At 35.3% G+C, this 22137-nt stretch overlaps 1 protein-coding gene across 2 annotated transcripts in view; it reads left to right on the forward strand.

The window, feature by feature from the left end:
- LOC150107168 (uncharacterized) overlaps nucleotides 1-22137 on the forward strand; it is a 246019-nt gene that overhangs the window by 132760 nt on the left and 91122 nt on the right. Inside the window, exon 4 of one of the 2 annotated variants that reach the window (XM_090391690.1) lies at nucleotides 17961-18138. In XM_090391690.1, coding sequence (XP_090247816.1) covers nucleotides 17961-18138 — 178 coding nt within the window. The remainder of the gene's footprint in view (nucleotides 1-17960; nucleotides 18139-22137) is intronic. The other variant, XM_090391691.1, reaches the window with a different exon arrangement.

Consider the following 22137-nt stretch of genomic DNA (forward strand, 5'->3'; position numbering starts at 1 on the left):
TGTGTCTCACAGAAGAAGTTGGCTATCCAATTATAGAGGGTGGGAGATAGGTAGCTAGCCCAAATGAAGGCAGTTTGTTTAGTAGGCCTTAATGCTAAACAGCATCTAAAGCTTTGGAAATCTCAAAAGCATGTTTCTCCGATTCTCTCCTTATCATATGTCACTCACCATTGGATGCATGCCATGGAGAGAATCGGAGAAACATGCTTTTGACATTTCCAAGGCTTTAGATGCTGTTTAGCATTAAGGCCTACTAAACAAACTACCTTCATTTGGGCTAGCTACCTATCTCCCATAATACTCTGGATTAGAGATAGTTAGTTAGTTTTTGAAAGTTTTCCCACTTGGTTATACTATAAATTAAAGATACCTTGTCTGCAAGGAGATGTGCTTTGCATTATGGGATACTAAGGCAAATGATGTGAAGTCATACCATCTTTACAAGTTGCCCCAGTCCTGAAAATACTTCAGGTGCAAACTTTGTTTGCTTACACTTGGATAAAGGATTAAACCAAGTATATAATTTCTTGGTATCTTTAATTTATGGCATCTAAAGATAAAACTGACTTGGCATTGCTATTTTCCTTCACCTCCAGCATTGATGACCAAGACGAATTGCTTCCTCTGATACTGGTAACTGAGGACTATATTCTTCCTGTTTTTCGTTAAAAATACATCAGAAGAATGCTAAACAACTTGCACACTATAGTTTTCTTGTTCCAATGGTATCTCTTCAGTTGTACTCAGATATGCTATAGAGATCTAACACCTATCATCTGTTCATTCTACAATCTTCTATACTCAGTAGTCCATTCAAGGATGCATGTGCATCCCAGTGAAAAGATGGTATGACTTCACATCACTTGCCTTAGCATCCCATAATGCAAAACACATCTCCTTGCAGACAAGGTATCTTTAATTTATAGTATCACCAAGTGGAAAAACTTTCACCAACTAACTATCTCTAATCCAGAGTATTATAATAATAAGGTATGACATCTTTTGGCAATTCATATATAAAAATATGACATCTGCATTACTTCAACCTTGGTATCATCTCTAGGTCTGGCTCCCACTGATGAGACCTCAATAAAGGTCGAAACCAGTCTGGGTAGTGCCATTCCCATAATGCATAGTGTTATATCTTCAGGACTCCCAGGCCTGAAGATATTTTTAAGTGCAAACTTTGTTTGCTCAGACTTGGATAAAGGATTAAATTAAATTTATTATAGTCTAATCAAGTGAAAAATAAACTTTCAGCATTTTCTCTAAATCCAGAGTAATTTAATAAAAAAAAAAAAAAAAAAAAAAGGTGGTACACCTTTTGGCAACTCCTATAGGTAAAGATGACCTAGCTATTGCTTCTGCCTGGTATCTCCACTTCTGGGCCTGGCTCCCACTGAAGAGACCTCAATAAAGGTCGAAACTAGTCTGGGTAGTGGCCCTTAATGCATAACATTATACATATCTGAAAGGAGATGTGTTTTGCATTATGGGAGATACTGAGATAGGAGTGATGTTAGCTTGGTCCACCTTTGCAATGAGTTGCCCAGTGTTGTACCACCTTACCCCAGTCCTGAAGATACTTTCAGGCATAAACTTTGTTTGCTCACACTTGAATAAAGGATTCAACTAAATTTATTATATTAAAACCAAGTATATAATTTCTTGGTATCTTTAATTTATAGTATAACCAAGTGGAAAAACTTTCAACAACTAATCTTTAGATGCCCTAACAGTGGTGTGACCAGAATGAGAGAGATAGGTAGAAATAGGTGAGTAGAAGTTTGTCTGATGACCTTTGCGGGAGCTAGAAAGCACAGCCTCCATTTCGACAGGATGCAAGTTTTTTATACCTTCATGAAGTTAGATTTTGATTTGTCGATGGTTGTTTTGCATTCATTGCATTCTTCAGCCAGGCAGCATAGGAAGCTCAAGTTCTTATTGCAAGCCCATAAAGGGCAGCCAATGTGCACTATGCAGCCTCTCCCTGTGAAGTTGACCCTATCTTCCCATGGTGTGGCCTGTTTCCACAAAAGGAGCTCCAGCAGAACCAGCAAGTACGCTTACTATAAAGAGATACCTTACTAGTTGGAGGAAATGCAAACTAGACCACTAGGTCGTAAACTTCGTGGTAGTTAAGACTATTCTTTCATCTATATGTTTCACTTATTTTTGTGTTGCCTTTTTGTACGTGTTACAAATCTCATATTGTAATCCCTGACGATGTCTCAGTGCTTGAGATTAAATATTGGAAGACTTAAATAACATTTTTAATCCATTCTTAATGCTGTTTCACTCTATTAAGCCTCTAACATGAGCTTCTCCCAGTACTACTTAAGTCATAACAAATGCATATTAGGTCTCCAGAGCACAGATTCTGGTTTGTTTCCTCCTCTCCGTGCAGTGTGAATAATATCCTTCAAGATTATGCCAAACATACAGAGAATTGTAACCTCCTCTACTGAAGATACATCAGTTAAAATAGTGGTGCACCAGTTAGTGCACAGGCCCAAGACTGTCAGCAATGAGTCATGACACTTCCTAATCAATTAGCAAATAATCCACATTGCCACATTCTCTGTAATTTGTACCTGAAGGAATCTGAGTAGTGGTATGTGGGAGACACTGATTAGGCCATGTCGTGGCAAGGAGACTAGTCACACTCTGTATGGATGTCATGCCCAAAAGTATCTCTTTTCACTGCATGTCCCCTAAATAGCATCAACATCCACTATTATCCCACCTCCAACATCCAAATTACATACTTCAATTCCTTTTGCCATAACAGTGGCAGCTATGCTTTTGGGAGATCAGACATGCTAGAGTGTGGTTAAGTTTCATCTGCTACACTGAATATTCTCTAAATTCCAATAACTCAGACCACTTTGCATTCCTATCTATGAAGCTCAATCATCTGCAATCTAGCCATCCTAATAGCGAGGTCATCTAAGTGATCTCAATGTCCACAATTCCAACCAGCCCTCCTTTTCAAACACCACTGACCAAGCTAGACAAGAGACAAATATATGCCATAAGCAATAATTATGCTAATTGTATATCTACCTATACAAATTCCTGATAACCCTCTTCACTCTCCCAACATTCTGGATCTCTTTTTAACCTGATGTGGCTAAAAAGAGATCCTCCAGCTATACCATACAAGTCACCTCTCCTCTCATCAACTCAGACCACAGTCTAGTACAAGTCACTTCTCTCTCTCTCACACAGAATTCCCTGCTGGTAATAAATTTATATTCACATTTGACTGTAGTCATGAAAATTTTTTCATATTCAGGTAAATGTAGTTTGTCCTCAGCTTTTGGACACCAGTGTAAACACACACACACACACACAAGCATGCAACAACTACGAGTCTCTCATCAAAAATCAGATCTCCCATAAAGGTCAATGGCAGAAAATTTGCTTCTTGTCCGAACGACAGCTGTTCCTTATGGTGCCCTGCTAAGGCCACTGGATGCAACTCCTGCTGATATACACTTCCACATCTCTGCTATCCTCATGGCACTACTGTTACTTCACCCAAAGATAAAGCTGACCTCCTAGCATTGCTTTTTTTCTGAAACTCCTACAATGATGACCAAGGAAATCACTTTTTTAAATAACGAAACCTGTGGTGCGTTCATAATTAGAAGAAACACACGTATAAACCACAGTGAAAATTATTTAATTGTAAATATTTCATCCTAAGTATCTTAGGACATCATCAGTACAGTATTTAAACAAAATTAGGAATAACATACAGTTAGGGCACATGATTACAATAGAATCTCATGAAAACATGCATAACGTGCTGAAGTAGTACAAAAAAAAAAACAAAAAAAACTTTAATTATTTAACACAATTTTGTATGATAATTTCACATACTTTAGGAATAGTAAGAACATCGTGGCGGTTTAGGTTTGGTCTGTGTAGTAGGGCTTCAGAACTTTCTTTGTATAAACGTTCATGTTTAAATAAAGATCTATGTAAAAGTTTAGCCTTTTCCCAATGGATCCTGTGGTTTGGATTTTCAATTCCGTGTTGAGGGAGGCCAGATTTCTGCAGTTTAAGAAGACGCTAAACCGCAATGACGTTCCTACTATTCCTGAAGTATGGGAAATTATCATACAAAATTGTGTTAAATAATTAAGTTTTTTTTTGTAGTACTTTAGCATGTTATGCACGTTTTCATGAGATTCTATTGTAATCATGCGCCCTAACTGTATGTTATTCCTAATTTTGTTTAAATACTATACTGATGATGTCCTAAGATACTTAGGATGAAATATTTACAATTAAATAATTTTCACTGAGGTTTATATGTGTGTTTCTTCTAATTAAGGAAATCACTTACTACCATACTAGCATCTGAGCACCATATGCCTCCTGTAGTTTTTTGACAAAAAAAGACATAAGAAAACTACTAAACTTGGATACTAAAAAGTATCCAATTTTGTCCTGATGACATCTCTAAAATTGTTCTCAAACAATGTGCTCAATAGCTATCACTAGTCTTGTATCATCCCTACAATCTATCATACATATACTTATCCCAATGAATGGGAGAAATCACATATCCATCCTATTCCTGAAACATGAGATATATAGATATATTAAACAATATTTTTTCTTGACCACAGAAGCTATGTAAATTGACTATTTGGAAAATATTGATCAAGTATCTGAGAAAAAACTATTTTAATACCAACTAGTTTCACCAACTTAAGCTGTTGGCATCTTCAGAGTACAGGACTGATGACAGGAACTAAAGCTAACAAAAATATGTTACAGAACTAGACATTAACAGAATTCTAATTATAAATTACAAAACAACACTGAACATGTGCAATACACGTGTGGCACGTACATGATTTCACTTGTTGTTTAGGAACGTTTTATAGTTGGTACTCAAGTTCATTTCTTGTGTGTTTAGAGATCTAATTAGGTCTTCCAGATCTCGGATAAGATTAAACCTTGGTTCCTATTAAGATTTTCTACAGAACGGGCGACTGTTGTGGCTTCTTTAAAAATACGAGAGCGGTAATCCTCTTCTATGTGAGGAATACAGCTTTTATCCCACTCAATGGCATGGTTGGTTCTGGAGAAATGGGAAGATAAGCCAGATATATTTTGTCTGTTGTTTTTGACATATCCAATGTGTTCTCTCTGTCTTATCTCAAGGCTTCTTGAAGTTTGGCCGATGTAACTTAAACCACACGAGCATGGGATATTGTAAACTCCAGCATATTTAAAGAAAGGATGGAAGTCTTTTGGAGATCTTAAGAGTTTTTGAATTGTATCTTTAGGCTTAAAGGTCACTCTTATTTTATGTGGTTTGAGGAGTTTAGCAACCTTGTTAGAGGCTGTCCCCACGTATGGAATGAAGATTGTGGTAATATATTGAGTGTCTTCTTATTGTCTTGGTGCCGGATCCTTGTGTAGAGGCTTAAGTGCTGTGAGGACATTATGTTGGAGGTTTAATGGATTTTTTACAACACTCAAAAAGAATTAAATTAGAATTTAATACTTCCTATATTTCGTCCTAGTCACTAGGACATCTACAGGGATTACAAAAACAATTAATGTAACATGCACACAAAAACTTACAATACTAAGCCCAACCACATGGGTGACACTAAAGTCCTATCTAGGTGGAGCGCCCTCTAAGGGCGGTAGTAGGTGGCCTGGAATGTAAGGTGGGACCTCTGGTGATGAGTGTTTCCCAAATCTTCGGAGGTTAATGCAACTGTATTTGTTAAGATTGATGGTGCATGGTGGTTTTCTTCCATGATACTCTGTGGGTGGTGTCCAAAACATGGTCAGCCAAGCCTGAATGGCCATAGTTGTGTTTAACGATGTACGACTTGTGTTCCTCCAGGCGGATGGATGCTGATCTGCCTGTCTGTCCAAAGTACACAAGCTTACAGGAACAGGGTACTTTGTAAACTCCAGCAGAGGGGGAGAGGAGGGAGCTGATCTTTCATAGAACGGATAAGGGTAGCAAGTTTGCGGTAGGGCTTATATGCTGTGTGTAGGTTATACTTTTTTAGTATCTTGGCTATTTTTTCCGAAGTGCCTCGGATGTTGGGTATGGTGATGGCATTTTTAAAATCTTGTTGACGAGAGGGACGGGAAATGGGGGAGGAATTGATTATTTTTTCGATACTGTGTTCGCTGTAGCCATTGGAGAGGAAAGTTCTGTGTATGTGGTTAAGCTCAGTAGTGAGGGCGGTTTCACTGGAACAAAGATTTTGGGCTCTCTTGGTAAGGGTATCTTACTTAAAAGAAGTAACCTCCTGGCCCCCTGACGTCATGAAAAAACTTAAACCTTTCTGCTCCCGTCCCCCACGAATATACGATTCACCAAAAATCCACAAACCCAATTCCCCACTCAGACCTATAGTAGATGCCACCAATGTACCTTGTTACAGACTGTCTAAACAGCTGGCCAACTCTCTGTCCCCTCTCACCAGAAATTCAGCTTCCTATATAAAAAACTCGACCCACTTTAAAGCCCTCACAGAAAATTTAACCTTGAACAATACAGACATTAGTAAGCTTTGATATCTCCTCTTTGTTTACCAATTTTCCCTTAACTGACACTTTATCTCTCTTAGAAAACGTTTTCCCCTCTGACATCTTAGATCTCTTTTCCTTTGCCATCAACTCTGGGTATTTCTCTTGGAATAACAAAATCTACAAACAGATAGAAGGAACCGCCATGGGTTCCCTCCTCTCACCCCCCCCCCCCCCTTGCCAATTTCTATATGGAAGATTTCGCAAAACGAGCCATAGACTCAGCCCCACTCAAACCTTCTATCTGGCTAAGATATGTAGATGATGTGTTCTCCATTTGGCCTCATGGCCCAGACACGTTAGACTCCTTCCTCGGTCATCTCAATAGCCTACATCCAAGAATCCAGTTTACTATGGAAAAGGAAAAGAACAATTGTTTACCCTTCCTAGACACCTTAGTCACGCGCCTGCCTAATGATACACTTGCCTTCACTGTATACAGAAAACCCACACACACAGGCAGATACATTCACAAACTCTCCCACCACCACCACCCCTCACAACAATATGGCATCATTAAAACCCTTACCAAGAGAGCCCACAATCTTTGTTCCACTGGAACCGCCCTCACTACCAAGCTTAACCACATACACAGAACTTTCCTCTCTGATGGCTACAGCGAACACAGTATCAAAAAAAAATAATCAATTCCTCCCCCATTCCCCGTCCGTCTCGTCAACAAGATTTTAAAAATGCCATCGCCATACCCTACATCCGAGGCACTTCGGAAAAAATAGCCAAGATAATAAAAAAGTATAACCTGCACACAACATATAAGCCCTACCGCAAACTTGCTACCATTATCCGTTCTACGAAAGATCAGCTCCCTCCTCTCTCTCTGCTGGAGTTTACAAAGTACCCTGTTCCTGTAAGCTTGCGTACTTTGGACAGACAGGCAGATCAGCATCCATCCGCCTGGAGGAACACAAGTCATACATCGTTAAACACAACTATGGCCATTCAGGCTTGGCTGACCATGTTTTGGACACCTCCCACAGAGTATCATGGAAGAAAACCACCATGCTCCACCACAGCAAATTCAAGAAAGAGAGACTTTTCTTAGAAGCAGCAGCAGCTCTCAGAAACCAACCAAATCTTAACAAATACGGTTGCATTAAGCTTCCGAAGATTTGGGAAACACTCATCACCAGAGGTCCCACCTTACATTCCAGGCCACCTAGATAGGACTTTAGTGTCACCCACGTGGTTGGGCTTAGTATTGTAAATTTTTGTGTGCATGTTACATTAATTGTTTTTGTAATCCCCGTAGATGTCCTAGTGACTAGGACGAAATATAGGAAGTATTAAATTCTAATTTAATTCTTTTTGAGTGTTGTAAAAAATCCATTAAACCTCCAACATAAAAATTGGTGCTGGATCAGAGAACAGAATCTTGTTAATAAGTCTCCGGGGGTAACCATTCAAGATTAGGTTGTTGGATATCAGTGTCAATTCGTCTTGGAGATCTTTTTGGTCTGTTGTAATCCGAACAGCTCTCTTCTTTAGCATGTTTACAATGCTGAGTTTTTGAGAAATGTGGTGGGAGGAGCTGAAGTGTAAATAACGTCCTGTATTCGTGGGTTTTCTATAAACTGAGAGGTTGAAATGACCATTATTTGCTTCTTAATTAGGATATCCAGAAATGGTAGTTGTTTTTCCTTTTCAAGGTCCAGAGTGAATTTGATTGAATAGTGAAAGGAGTTGATCTTATTTAGGAATTCAAATAAGTCATTTTTTTTGCGATTCCACACAATGAAGATGTCATGCACATATCTCCATCATATTGTGGTTTTGGGGTGTACTTGAGATAAAATTCTACTTTCAAGATCTTCCATGAAATTCCAGATGACTCTGAACGAAATGGAGATGGCATGTTCAGTAAGGCCAGATTGTTCATGCTCAAGATACTTGATGTTAGATTTCATGATGGACAAAAATACTTTTAGATTTTCCAAAATAAGACAACTACAAGAACAAGGAATCTGGTCGACACCTGGAAAATTAATTAGAACTAGCTTCTCTTTTGGTAAAGAGAGAAAGGTGGAGATGTTTCTGATAGGATGAAATGCTACATAAATCTTGAGAAGCTTCAAAAATTTTGAGTACATATTCCTTTAACATAGGCAGTAGAATGTGTAATTTTTTGAGCAGAAGAGGGGAATTCTACAGCTTTTGCAAACTTTGTTAATAAAGGCTTTACTGAGATCATTTACAAGAAGACTGATTTAATGTAATATAATTCTTTCTGGTAAATCATCTGTAGAACATAAAGTTTGGACACAATGTACTAATGTGACATTTTGTCCTATCAGAAAAATCCCCCTCCCCTCACTGAATGACAAGTTTCCATTACTTAAATTTCCTGGTGTCTGACTCCTTACTTCTGTAGCTTGTCTTATTTTGGAAAATCTGTAGAATTGCTTTTGCCTGTCATGAGGAACAAAACTCCAACATCAAGTATCTTGAATCTGAACAATCTGGTCTTGCTGTACTATTAAGCACAGTGGAATAAAGTCTAAAATCCTTCATAAAAGCAAATTCCTTTATAAGGAATTTATATAATTTATTATAAATGTCTTTATAAGGAAACTTGTAAAACATTACTGTCTAAATATAAATAGATCTGTCATACTGCATTTGTCACTGTTATGATAGTACTTTTTTGCTCTGATAACCATTTCTAATTTATTTAATTACACCCATATTCAGGGATTAAAATATATATATATATATATATATATATATATAGGAAACCTCGCTTAACACAATTAATTAATCCACCAATTAATGTGTGCTAAGTGAAATTGCATTAAGCAAATACAATAAACAATAGGAATAATTATAATTCATCCATCAGTTAGTGTAAATTTGAAAAAAAAAACATATATTAAAGGATAAAATCATCAAAGTTAATAAAAATCAATTGCTTAAATTTTTATTTAATGGCTAAACATTTGATTGGGCTACTTTTTTACAAAAAAAATTGGATGTTTGAATAGTTCTCGACTTTTTCATCTTGTCATACAATTTGCAATAACTGGCAATTGTTTTATTGAGATTTCAGTGGACTTCGAAGCTTCTTTTCATATCAGGATCAGCATCAAATAAAATTTCCTTAGCATGCTCAATGTGACTAGCTCAAGTTCTTCTACAGTTAATTTCTTAGTCATAACATCCTCTTCTTGTTCGCACTCATCTTCTTCATAACTGTTCTGAATGGAATTGAGCAAGTTTCTCATTATCCAGTTCATTAAATCCAAGTTCTTTTCCAATTGTGCTGATTTCTTCAATAATGTTAGATCTTGGATTTTGCGCACTATAAACTAATAGGCTTGAGTTTAAAGTCTTTTTCTGCATTGCCTCCTAATAAAAGCATAAGGCGATCTTTAGATACTTTGTCTCCTGGTTGAGATGCTTCCGTTTTAGCTAGGAAAGTTTTTGTTGGTATATGCTTCTTGAAGTGATCATCAAATATTCAACGCTGACTGTTGTCAGCGTTGAATATTTGATGATCATCAGAATCACCCTCCTGAATTATCGTTTGCAATCTTCAGGAAACTTGGCTGCAGAATCTTTATCAGCACTAGCAGATTCACCACTTATTCTTACATTATGCAGTTCAGCTTGATTTTAAAATGGTCAAACCATCCTAATCTTGCAGTAAAACTTTCACATCCCTCTTGAAATTTGGTCTCTTTCAATGAGGTAAAACTATTGAGAGCTTTTGCCTGAATATTCCTTGTACTAAGAGTTTTTGCTTACAATCATCAATCCACAGTGATAGAAGACATTCCATCTTAATCATTAAATAGCTTCTATTTCAGGTGATCTGCATGCTTAAAGAAGCAGTAACAACTTTTCCTTGTTCTTTGTATTCTTTGCTCTTATTTAATATAGTCCTCCAATGATTTTGAGCCCTCTCTCTTCCATGTTATACCCATAGATTTCACTAGTGGATCTTCTCATCTTGTATGTGATTTTCATGGTTTTCTCTTTATTCTTGGTTGCCAGTTGAGTATTCTATATGTGACCTGCTCATCTCATCTTGCTTTCGTATGCCACATCTTTTTATGTCTGATATCTTTCTTAGTTCCGTGTTTCTAACATCTTCCATTTTGCTGATGTTACAAATCCTGCGTTCTATTGCACACTGAGTTATTCTGAGAGTCTCTTCTTTTCTTGTCGTGTTCCATGTTTCTGATCCATATGTGATTGATGGAAGAATGTCATTATTAAATAGTTTTGCCTTCGCAGAGATGTCAAGATTTGGAAAAATAAAAATGTTTCTTTTAGTCTGTTGAATGATAGCCTTGCAGCTTTCTTTCTTTTTGTTAGTTCTTCAGATAAATCGTTATTAATTTTTATTGTTTGTCCTGCGTAATTGTAGGAGTCAACTTGTTCTGTAGGGATGTTATCAATACATAGGTGACTGTTATTTGTGTAGATGTTTTTGATCTATTTTGTTTTTTTATAGATTCATTTCTAAGCCTATCTTTCTGCTGTTTGTGTATATTTTTTCATCCATTTCTTCTAGGTCATTTGGGGTTGTGGGATATCGGTACTAGATCATCGGCAAACATGAGGATTTGTAGTTTTTTACCATCTATGCTTTTTCCTTTGTTTAGGTCTATTTTTTTCAGAATGTATTCTAAAGTATTTTAAATAGATTTGGGGAGATCACATCGCCTTGACAGACCCCTCTCTTTATATCTATATTTATAGGTTGATCAAATAGGGTTATTTGTGTGGTCTGATTTTTTTAATTTCTTTCATCATGTGGATTAAGTAGGGTCCACATTTATTTCCAGTAAGGCACTGATGACTGCATTGTGTTCTATGGTATCAAATACTTTTTTAAAATCAATAAAGAGGAAACGTAGATGGATTCGATATTCTCTGCATATTTCTGTTAGTTGTGAAATGATCTATTGTGGAGAAGCCTCTTCTGAATCCAGCCTGCTCTCTACTGGATTGTCTTCGAGGGTGTTTTGGATTCTGTTCAATATTACTCTGTTCATGATTTTATATATGTGAGAGAGTAGACAGATTGGACGATAGGTTTTTTATGTCTTCCTTGTTCCCTTTTTTGAATAGAAATATGGTTTTTGAGGTCTTTCATTCGTCTGGAATCTTTCTTTCTTTGAATCTTGAAATATCGAGAAAAAAATTATTTATTTTTCAAAAATATTTCTATATATTGATTCTAACCTAAATGTTTTTAAATTGTTTTCTGCATTGATGCCCTGACATATGACATCACTGGGCTCTGTCTGGCAATGTTGGTCAGAATTCAGAAATGCATTAATATAATTGTGTAGACCTAAGGGTGTTTTTTAATTGAGAGTCTTGATATACTGAATGTTTTCACTGTTTGTTTATTTAAAAAAAAAAAAAATGCCTAATGCCTTTTATTCCCATATAGGGAGTAAGACTTGACTTGACAACTCTGAATATACCTGACAACATAATAGTGTTTAACTCAGAAATTAGGAAAAAATTAGATCATGTAGGATATAAAACAGAAGACAATATACTTTGCAACATGGGAAATTGAAAACAGATGGTCAAATTTTAGAAGTGCAATATATGAGACAGCTAATGAGATTATTCCAAAAATGAAATACAACAAGAAAAATCCCTGGACGACAGAATCAATATTAGAACTTAAGAATGAAAGATGAAAAAAGATAAATACACAACAGTATAGAATACTCAGTAAAATTATAAAAAATGAATGCAGGAAGGCTAAAGACAAGTGGCTAAATGAAAAATGCAAAGAAATAAAGGAATTGGACAACAAACACAATAGTAAAGAAATGCATAAGTCAATCCAAGCTTTGACACATAAAAAGAAAATTTTCAACCATAATCTTTGTATAAAAGATTAAAATAGAAAAATGCAACTAGAGACACAAAATATCATAAAAAGATGGAAAGAATATGGAAAAGAACTGTTTGACTCTGATCGCACAGATGCACCAGATATACAAAATATGGATGGTGAACCAATTACATATGAAGAAATAGAATATGCTGTAAGTCGAATGAAAACAGGTAAAACACCAAGCCCTGTTCAGATCCGTATCGAATTGTTAAAGAAATTAAATGAAAACACAATTAATGACCTAAAGGTTATTTTTGATAACATCTATGATACAGGATACATCCCTGATGAACTAAGGAAATCCATCTATGTCACTATTCCCAAAATTCCCAGAACTTTTGAATGTTCAGAATGTAGACTAATAAGTTTAACAATCCATGTTACAAAATTATTATTGAGAGTAATCCTAGAAACAATAAAAGGCACTTTGTCAATAAAAATAGAAGACACTCAATCAGGTTTTCAAAAAGACAAAGGTCCAAGAGAGAGAATTTTCAATTTGAAAACATTATGTGAAAAAAGCCTCAATAACCAGAAAAGCATATATCTTTGTAATTATATAGCATATATCTAGCCACATACCAAAAATGGACTTCATTTGTGGTATTGAAAAAGGTCCAAGAGAAAGAAGTTTTATCCTCTCCCGGAGGCAGTATCTAATGTTATTAGATTCCAAAGCACAATCATCCTTGCCACAGCAAAACCACCCAAACTAAATACCACTCCCTAATTTAGAAAGGCAATTCGGAACTTACAAAGGAACAAAGATATAATAATTACTAAAGCAGACAAAGGGAACTCCACAGACATTTTAAACTCCAGAGATTATATTAGTAAGATCAATAATTTACTATCGGACCGTTCCACATGCAAAATACTTAACAAAGATCCAACCATGACTAACCATAACGAGACAAACCTTCTAATTCGTAGTATGAATAGTTGGCCTGAAGAGTTAAAAAGAAAACTAAAATCTTCACATCCTATAACACCTCGCCTTTATGGTGCACCCAAAGTGCATAAAGAAGAAGTTCCACTTCGTTCGATCGTTGATGGCAGATTCTCCCCCACATACCTATTAGCCAAACACCTTGCCAACCTACTAAAAGGAAAAATCAGACAGAGTCTTATTCAAGGAACTCTCAACACTTTGTTGAGAAACTCAAGAACGTCAAGCTATCAAAAACAGACATAATGGCCAGTCTGGATGGGGTCTCCTTATTTACGAACGTTCCAGTTGAGGAGGTCAAACATTATAAAAGATCTCTTTCCTAGGGATATCACACAACTTTTCAGTCACTACCTGAAGTCCAATTTCTTTAAAGTCAAATCAACTTTAAAGTTTATCAACAATTAGGTCTAGCCATGGGCAGCCCCCCCTGTCACCACCATGTGTGGACTTGTTCATGGAGAAATTAGAAAATGAAATTCTAGCCAACATTGTTCCAAAACCATCAGTCTGGTCAAGATATGTAAATGATGTTTTTTATCATTTGGAAAGAAAAAATAGAAAGCTTACATGTGTTCTTAAATAAAATCAACTCGTTTCACAACAAAATCAAATTTACTTTAGAATTTAAAACAATCAACAACTACCTTTTTTTAGATATACGGGTCAAAAGACAAGGGAATGATAATATTAAACTTACTATATATAAAAAAACCAACAGATACTAGACGGTATCTGCATTTTACTTTCAATCATCATCATCATACAAAAATACAGCATCATCCATATGTTACAAAATAGAGCCCAAAACATAGTTACAGACGAAGGAGATGTACGTGCAGAACTTTCTTAAATATCTCAAAATGGTTATCCTCCAAACATAATCAACAAATTGCTTTATAAAAATAACTTCCAACAACAACAAAGGATAGCTACTCAGTACATTTCATCCGTAGTCATCCCCTATGTTGGTTCAGTCTCCACTAAAATAGCTAGAATTTTGAAGCATTACAACATCAGAGTTGTGTTTAAACCGACTACAACCATTAGATAGTTTTTAAGATCCCCTAAAGACAGCATTCCATTTTTCAAATATGCAGGTGTTTATAGAATATCATGTACTTCTGGACTTTCCTACATAGGCCGAAGTTCAAGAAGCCTGAAATTCAAGAAACTTTGGCGCATCACTTCTCAACTTTTAACCGCGCAATAGATTGGGAAAACAGCTCAATGCCATATATAGAGGATGATTACAGATGCCAAATATTCAAAGAAGCAGCAGTGGTCCTATGAACAGGAAATAACCTGAACAGAAATCAAGGAGCAGTATTGAAAGATACATGGAAAAATCTTATTAATTCATTAAGTGTAGCGGAACTACAGTACGCTAAAAACTATGCAACGCGTTTTCACAATAATGACTGAAGCATCTTGCTACATGCATACATTGTCTTGCAAGCTGTCAAATTTGGTTGCCTAATTGTTGTAAAACGGTTACTGTATTCTTTCGTTTTTTGCATTTATTATTATTTTTTTCTAGCTTTTTTAGCCTTGACAAAGCTAGACAGTATGCTTGCAAAACTAGTTGGCGTTCTTGTACATATGTGTATTAAACCGATGGTCTTATAAGCAGAATAAGTTTTTGTGTTTATTAGCATATCTTTGTTTTATTAATTACACCAAGCATTTGATTCAATAGATCACAAGAAATTAATGCATAACCTACAGAATAATGAGTTAAAAGGAAAAGATTATGCATAATTACAAATATATACTGGAATCAAATGGCCTCAATAAGATATAAAAATGCATATTATGACAACACTTTGAAATCAAAAAAAGGAGTAAGACAAGGATGTGTCTTATCACCCTTACTGTATAACATATATAGTGAGCAAGTTTTTAAAGATATTGCAGAATTGAAGGGTGTAAAAGTGGGAGGTAGGACCGTCAACAACTTTAGGTATGCAGATGACACACTCCTTATAGCTGAAGATGATCTTCAAACTTAGTCACAGAAATTTACAACAGAAGCTTAGACATAGGACTAATTATTAACCTAAAGAAAACAAAGTGCATGATTATATCAAAAGAATCAATAAATAAGAAACTAAACATAACTGTTAACCAAAAGAAAATTGAACAGGTTGTCTTTTATATATTTTGGACAAATGTTTACAGACAGTGGAAATTCCCTTAAAGAAATAAAAAGAAGAATAGAGATAGCAAGAAAAGCCTTTATTGATATGAAAACTGTTCTAACATCCAGAGACATTAACATAGACACAAGAAGAAGATTAATAAAATGCTATATCTGGTCAAGCCTTCTCTACAACAGTGAAACTTAGACTCTAAATAAAGGAGGAGAGAAAAAATTATAAGTTTTCGAAATGTAGACCATTTCGAAATGGTCTACATTTCGAAATGTAGAAAATTGAATGAATTTTCATTGATAGTGAAAATGAAGATCTTTTAAAGAAAGCAAAAATGAAAAGAATATTAATGAAAATAATTAAAGAACAAAACTTAAATATTTTGGAAATCTAACTAGACAAGAAGGCATTCAGAAATTAATATTAGAAGGGAAACTGGATGGAAAAAGAGGGAGAGGTTGGTTTGAATTTGGTTTGAAGACATTAAGGACTAGAGTGGCTAGAATTACCATAAATGTTCCAGAGCAGCAAAAGAAAGAAAAAAAGTTCTGTGACATGGTTGCCAACCTCCTCCTTGAATGAGGATGACACTTGAAGAAGAAAATCAGAGATAGCTGGCCCAAGGCTATCACTAATTATGCTGCATGCTGTTTCTTCACTGCGGTACCTGACCCTATCACAATATTTTTAATGTCTGAAAATAGTGTGGGTTCTACTGTCAGTTTTCTTGAGTTTACAGGACGGAAAACCTGAGTTTCCGGGAGAAACGACCCACTTGCCCATGCCAGAGATCGACTAATACGGGAACCGGTCAAAAAAATGCTTAGAAAAAGTTCCTCTAGTCAGTGACACTCTTTCTTCAGGTGGTTTAGTGCTGAAGAGTGGAAACACTACTACCACTGAGTACACAGGCTCACTCTTGTTTGCTTATAGTGACAGAAAGAAGAAAAAAAATGAGTTTCTTTTCTGTTTGTTTATAGTAAAATGACTATTTTGTTATGTTACTATCAATAGTCATGTGTTACCAACATATAAGCCTATCTACAAGAAGTTTATAGTAACAGAAAAGAAATTGTTTGGTCCCCCAAATTTGTTTAATGAAAAAAAAAATAATAATAAATGGTCTTGCATTACTGATAAAAAGTGTGAATTTTTTCTGGGGAGTTTAACACAACTATGTTTATTTAAATATAGTTGTTAAAGATTTTGGAAACCTTAATTCTTAGACTCTGTGCCCAACAGCCAAGGCTAGCCAACAGCATCTATAGAGGATGCCTTTCATAGGACTCCTTGTGTAAATTCTTCCACTTGTTTTGTGTGTTTTTTATGTTATTACAGTTTTTATATCATATCCCTGAAGATGTCTTTATGGCAAAGTATCAGAACAATTAAACATGTTCAATTATTTCTCTATGCTGTATTTATTCCATTAAACCTAATTATGAGCTCAAACCCATACTTGATGAGTCTGGTTAATATTAACACCAGACTCATCAAGTATGGTTAATATTTGGTTATTTATTTAGTCATCAAGTATGGTTAATAAAGACATCTTCATCTTGAAGATGTCTTTAGCACATAAATGAAAATTCTAAGATTAAAGATTAAGTTATTTATCATGTCATCTTTCTTTTATTTCTAGTATTATGTCTACTTATGTTATTCCAATTTTAAAACAGGATGCATTACTTTTGTACCACTGCTGCCTCTTACGTCTAGGAACAAGAGTTCTGGAGTATCATGTAGAACAGATGAAATATGTTCTACATGGAAAGTTAAGGAAGGCAAATTTTGGTCTTAGTGAGTCTTTCAGTAAGAGTCAAATTAGTGACTGTAGTAAGTGCTGAAGAGCCTCCATAGTCAGTATAAATACAGCCCTTTGGTCGGAAAGACCTTGATTCAATTCCTGTCCATGATACGAGGAACCTTTATCTGGTCTCTTTCGACTAAAGGTGAGTTAGCCAGTTTCATACAGAGGTAGGGGATTTTTTCACCTGGAAACTTTGTTTTTTTTTGTCCCCCAGAACACGCAAACCAGCCAGTAGAACAATTTACAGACAAGAATACTTAAAAGCAAAGGGATAACCGTCTTATCTTCATATTATGGTTGAGAAGTCCAAGATACTTGGAAGGCCATGGATGCTTTAGTGCCTGTTAAAAGCCATGATGATGATGAGTAAGTGCTGAAGAATCATTTCTTAACACTTGATATTGGTTAAAATCATTAATGAACTTTAATTATATACATAGATACTATGTATATATACTATTCCACACTAATTCTTTGATTAAATTTGCTTATAGTTTGTGTTTTAATTATCAGCATAACTTTTTGGCATTAAACTTGAAGTTTATCTACAAACCACTAGACAGATAAATTTATAAATTAATATAGTTTCTTCAATTTTTCCTACAGATGCTTGCAAGTAATGGGGAGCCTAATGAATCTGATGTTAAACCTAGTTGCAGTGATACATATGCTAAACGTCCTAAAGAAGTTACAGTTTCCCAGTTTCAGATTCATCATATGACTGGCTCATATTTAGTCGAGCAGAACTCTGCTACTGCCAAAAGTAGGTGTTTATATTAGCAAGTAGAATAAATATCCTACTTTGCAGTTGAATTTGATATTTTGCCATGTCTCACAGGTGTTCTCTCATGCCAGACAGTGAAAATCATTGTCATGTAAAGCCATGCTACAATGAGATCCCAATCTACATTCTGTTTGTTTGCAAAGTGAAAGTTAAGCAGACATCCCACATTGAGTACTTAATTTCATGGAGTGGATAATATTAATATTACAATTAAGAATGCAATTAATCTTGTTTACCCAATTGACCTTCACTATAGAAAACTTGTAAGGACCAAAGGGTTATCAGTGGAAGATTTGTTGTATTGAAATTCTTTTGGTATTGTATGCATTGATGTTAGGACATTTGACCAGAACATTTCTGTAGCGAAAGTTGTAAATTGATTTCTTTCTCATTCCCAGACAGTTTTGTTACACTCTTTCACAGAAACGTGGATTATAATAAATTTCTTTGATGTTCTTGACTGTAATGTTTACTGACAAAATTTTGTGTATACTAATTTCAAAGAAATGGGATTAGCCACTGATGCAATAGATGATGGATGATTTTGTAGATTTTTCTAACTACGACATAAAGTAAATGCAACTGTTTTAATTTGGGAGGGGAGAGAGAGAAAGAAAGGCATTTTCAGATGCTTTTTGTCAGAATTTATTGAAACAGATACATTCGGTTTTTAGAATAATCATAAAAGGTTAATTGTTCTATTACTGCTCCTTGAATTTGCCTTTGGCTCTTTAACTTGTGTTAAACTGATTTGCATGCTCTTTAATGCTTCATTTCTCTTCTTAGTAGCATGAAATTTTTTGGATATGTTTCTATTTCTGCCAGTATATCGTTACATTTGACTCTACCCATACTGTAACTGATTGCAGTGATGATGACTCGCATGCTACAAACAAATGTAAATATCTTGTTTTTAGATAAACTCATTAAGCTTTCATGTTTGTAACTAAATAATACAATGCTTGTGAATTTGATGTAATCCACAAGCATTATACTACTGCATCACATTACAGTTTAATTTAATCAATACAGTTTATTTCTTTTGTATGTTAACAAATTTCTTCCATCTCTGAAAAAGCATACTTCCAACTCTCTAAACAAACATAATTTTTTTCCTTTTAGTAATGCAAAACATACTTTGGATATCAAAAAATATACTCTGTATGTACCTACTCTAGCCATAAATACTGTTACAACTTGAACAGTGCATAAATCTTTACTCTATAAGTACATCATTTACAGCTTTCAGCATATACAAATAACATATACGAGGGTGGTCTGAAAAGTTCTTGTCCTCGACCATAGATGGCAACACTATCAGCAAGATTTTTTTTTTTTTCTACGTTGGTACATCTGTCATAAGCATCCATGTGAAATTGCAAGTCATTCTATCAAGTATTTGATTATATAGAAAAACCTGTGAAGAATTCATGACTAAAATTAACACATGTGAACCACAGTAATAGGTTTCTTATTACGTAAATATTTCGTCCTAGGTATCTTAGGACATCATCAGTACAGTAGAACAAAACTAGGAATGACACAAAGGATAGAGTGCATACGTACAATGGAATCTAAATTGTGTGCAGTGGCGCGTTGCGGCCTGAACTTAAATTAGATTAAATTGAATTAAATTAAATTTAAATTAAATTACAGTTAAGTTATTTTTACACAATTTTGTTTGACAATTTCCCATACTTTAGGGATGGCGAGAACATCATTGCGGTTTAGATTTGGTCTGTGAAGTAGGGGAAAGTAGAAATTGTCATAAAAAATTGTGTAAAAATAAGTTAACTGTAATTTAATTTTAATTCAATTTAATCTAATTTAAGTTCAGGCTGCAATGCGCCACTGCACGCAATTTGGATTCCATTGTACTTATGCACCCTATCCTTTGTGTCATTCCTAGTATTGTTCTACTGTACTGATTGATGTCTTAAGATACCTAGGACAAAATATTTACGTAATAAAAACCTACTACTGTGGTTTGCGTGTGTTAATTTTAGTCATTCTATCAAGTAGTTTTTTAAACAGCTATCTGAAGCAAAAGTATTGTCTGTATTCTTTGAAATAGATAAAATTGAGTATCATGAGGTTAAAAAAGCTCTTTGTAAAAGAAGGTTTAATGCCAAAATAAATTCATTCGAATTTCATAACCGTTTATGGGCACTCTTCTCCTTTGTTTTCGACAATTAAGAAATGGACTGCCGAGTTTAAACGTGGCCATGCCAATCTTGAAGGACATCCAAAAAGTGTAACACCACCAGAAATCATTGATCAAGTGCATTATATGGTATTGGATTGACTGGTGAGTCAAGAGTGCATGAAATTGCTGAGACTATAGGCATTTCAGAAGAACGTGTAAGATATATTTTGCATGAATAATTACAAATGAAAAAGCTTTGCGTAAGATGGGTGCTGTATTTGTTCACAGCAGATCAAAAATGCACTCACATGAAGTTATCTGAACAGTGCTTGGAGTGTTTTAACAAGAATAAAACTGATTTTGTACGTCAATTTATTACTATGGCTGAGACTTGGATTCACCATTACACACCAGAATCCAAACAGCAGTCAAGACAGTGGACAGAAGCCGGTTATTCAGCACCAAAGAAGACAGTCGGTTCCATCTAGGAAAGGTAATGCATCGGTGTTTTGGGATACTAAAGGCATTTTGTTTATTAATTATCTTGAAAAGGATAACACAATAACCGGGGAATATTATTCCGATCTTTTAACCATACTAGACGAAAAAATTCATGAGAAAAGACCTGAGAAAATCATCTTTCATTGGGACAATGCACCTGCTCACAAAGGTGTTTGGCAATGGGAAAATTAAGGGATCTGCACTATAAATTGTTGGAACATCCACCCTATTCCCCAGATTTGGCTCCTTCTGACTTCTGTTCCCAAAACTAAAACTCTTCCTCGCTGGTCATCATTTTTCTTCGAATCAAGAGGTTATTGCAACTGTAGATGGGTATTTTGCAGATCTTACTGAGAACCACTACAGGGACAGGATAATGGTGCTGGAGCATCACTGGAATAAATGTATTAGTCTTAAGTGAGATTATGTTGAAAAATAAAAATCATTTTGAATTTATAACTTCTTTTTTTCAGTGTTAGGCCGAGAACTTTTCATACCATCCTCGTAAGTGATGTTTACAAAAACTAAATGTTGTGATGACAAAATAAAGTAATACATTATTTAATTCTTACTACACATTACACTAAATTATAAAGAAATATCCTTTCCTTTCAATGTGAGTTTAAAATGCATGCCACTAATACCTACTGTTCATTTACATAAGGGCATCATATGTCCTGCAGTCTTTTCTTGAATAAAGTCCTGTGGAGAGGACCATTCATAAGTATCATAAAATATATAATTCAGGTGGAGAGATTTGTTGATGGCTTCAATTTCTGTTTTATTAGATTCATTTGCTAAAACATCATTCACATGATAATGTACTTGGTAGTGTACAACTTTAAGCAGTTTTGAGAGAAATGGTAATTATAAATTCGTTTTTTCATTGTTAGGCCAAGAACTTTTCAAACCACCCTCGTATAATATGCATATAGCGGCAATCAGTGTTCGAAATGTCCCCAAAGTCTGTGAAGCCACATATTGATAGTGGCATGCACAACATTCCAACAGAAATGCTGCCACTGCTCACTCCAAATCAAACTTCAGGCTGGAGATTCTGCGGTGAGCATCATTTATTGCAGGCTACTCTCTCTCTCTCTCTCAAGCTTCGACCATTTTAAGTCCAATGAATTCAAATCAGGACTTCCAGACCGTCAATCAGATGGTGATATGTGGTTGGGCACATTTGCCTCCAATAACTATTGTGTGGTCCTCACCTTATGTGCAGTGGCTGAGTCCTGTTGGAAGGTTCACTGCCTACTGTCAAACAAGGTTTCAGGGGCCGTATCACTCCTGCATGGTGTCTTGATACACTTTTCCAGAGGTTTTGA

Source organism: Typopeltis vanoorti, chromosome 4 (genome assembly GCF_054136105.1).
Source record: "Typopeltis vanoorti isolate ZY-2024b chromosome 4, IOZ_Tvanoo_1.0, whole genome shotgun sequence".
Classification (NCBI taxonomy): domain Eukaryota; kingdom Metazoa; phylum Arthropoda; class Arachnida; order Uropygi; family Thelyphonidae; genus Typopeltis; species Typopeltis vanoorti.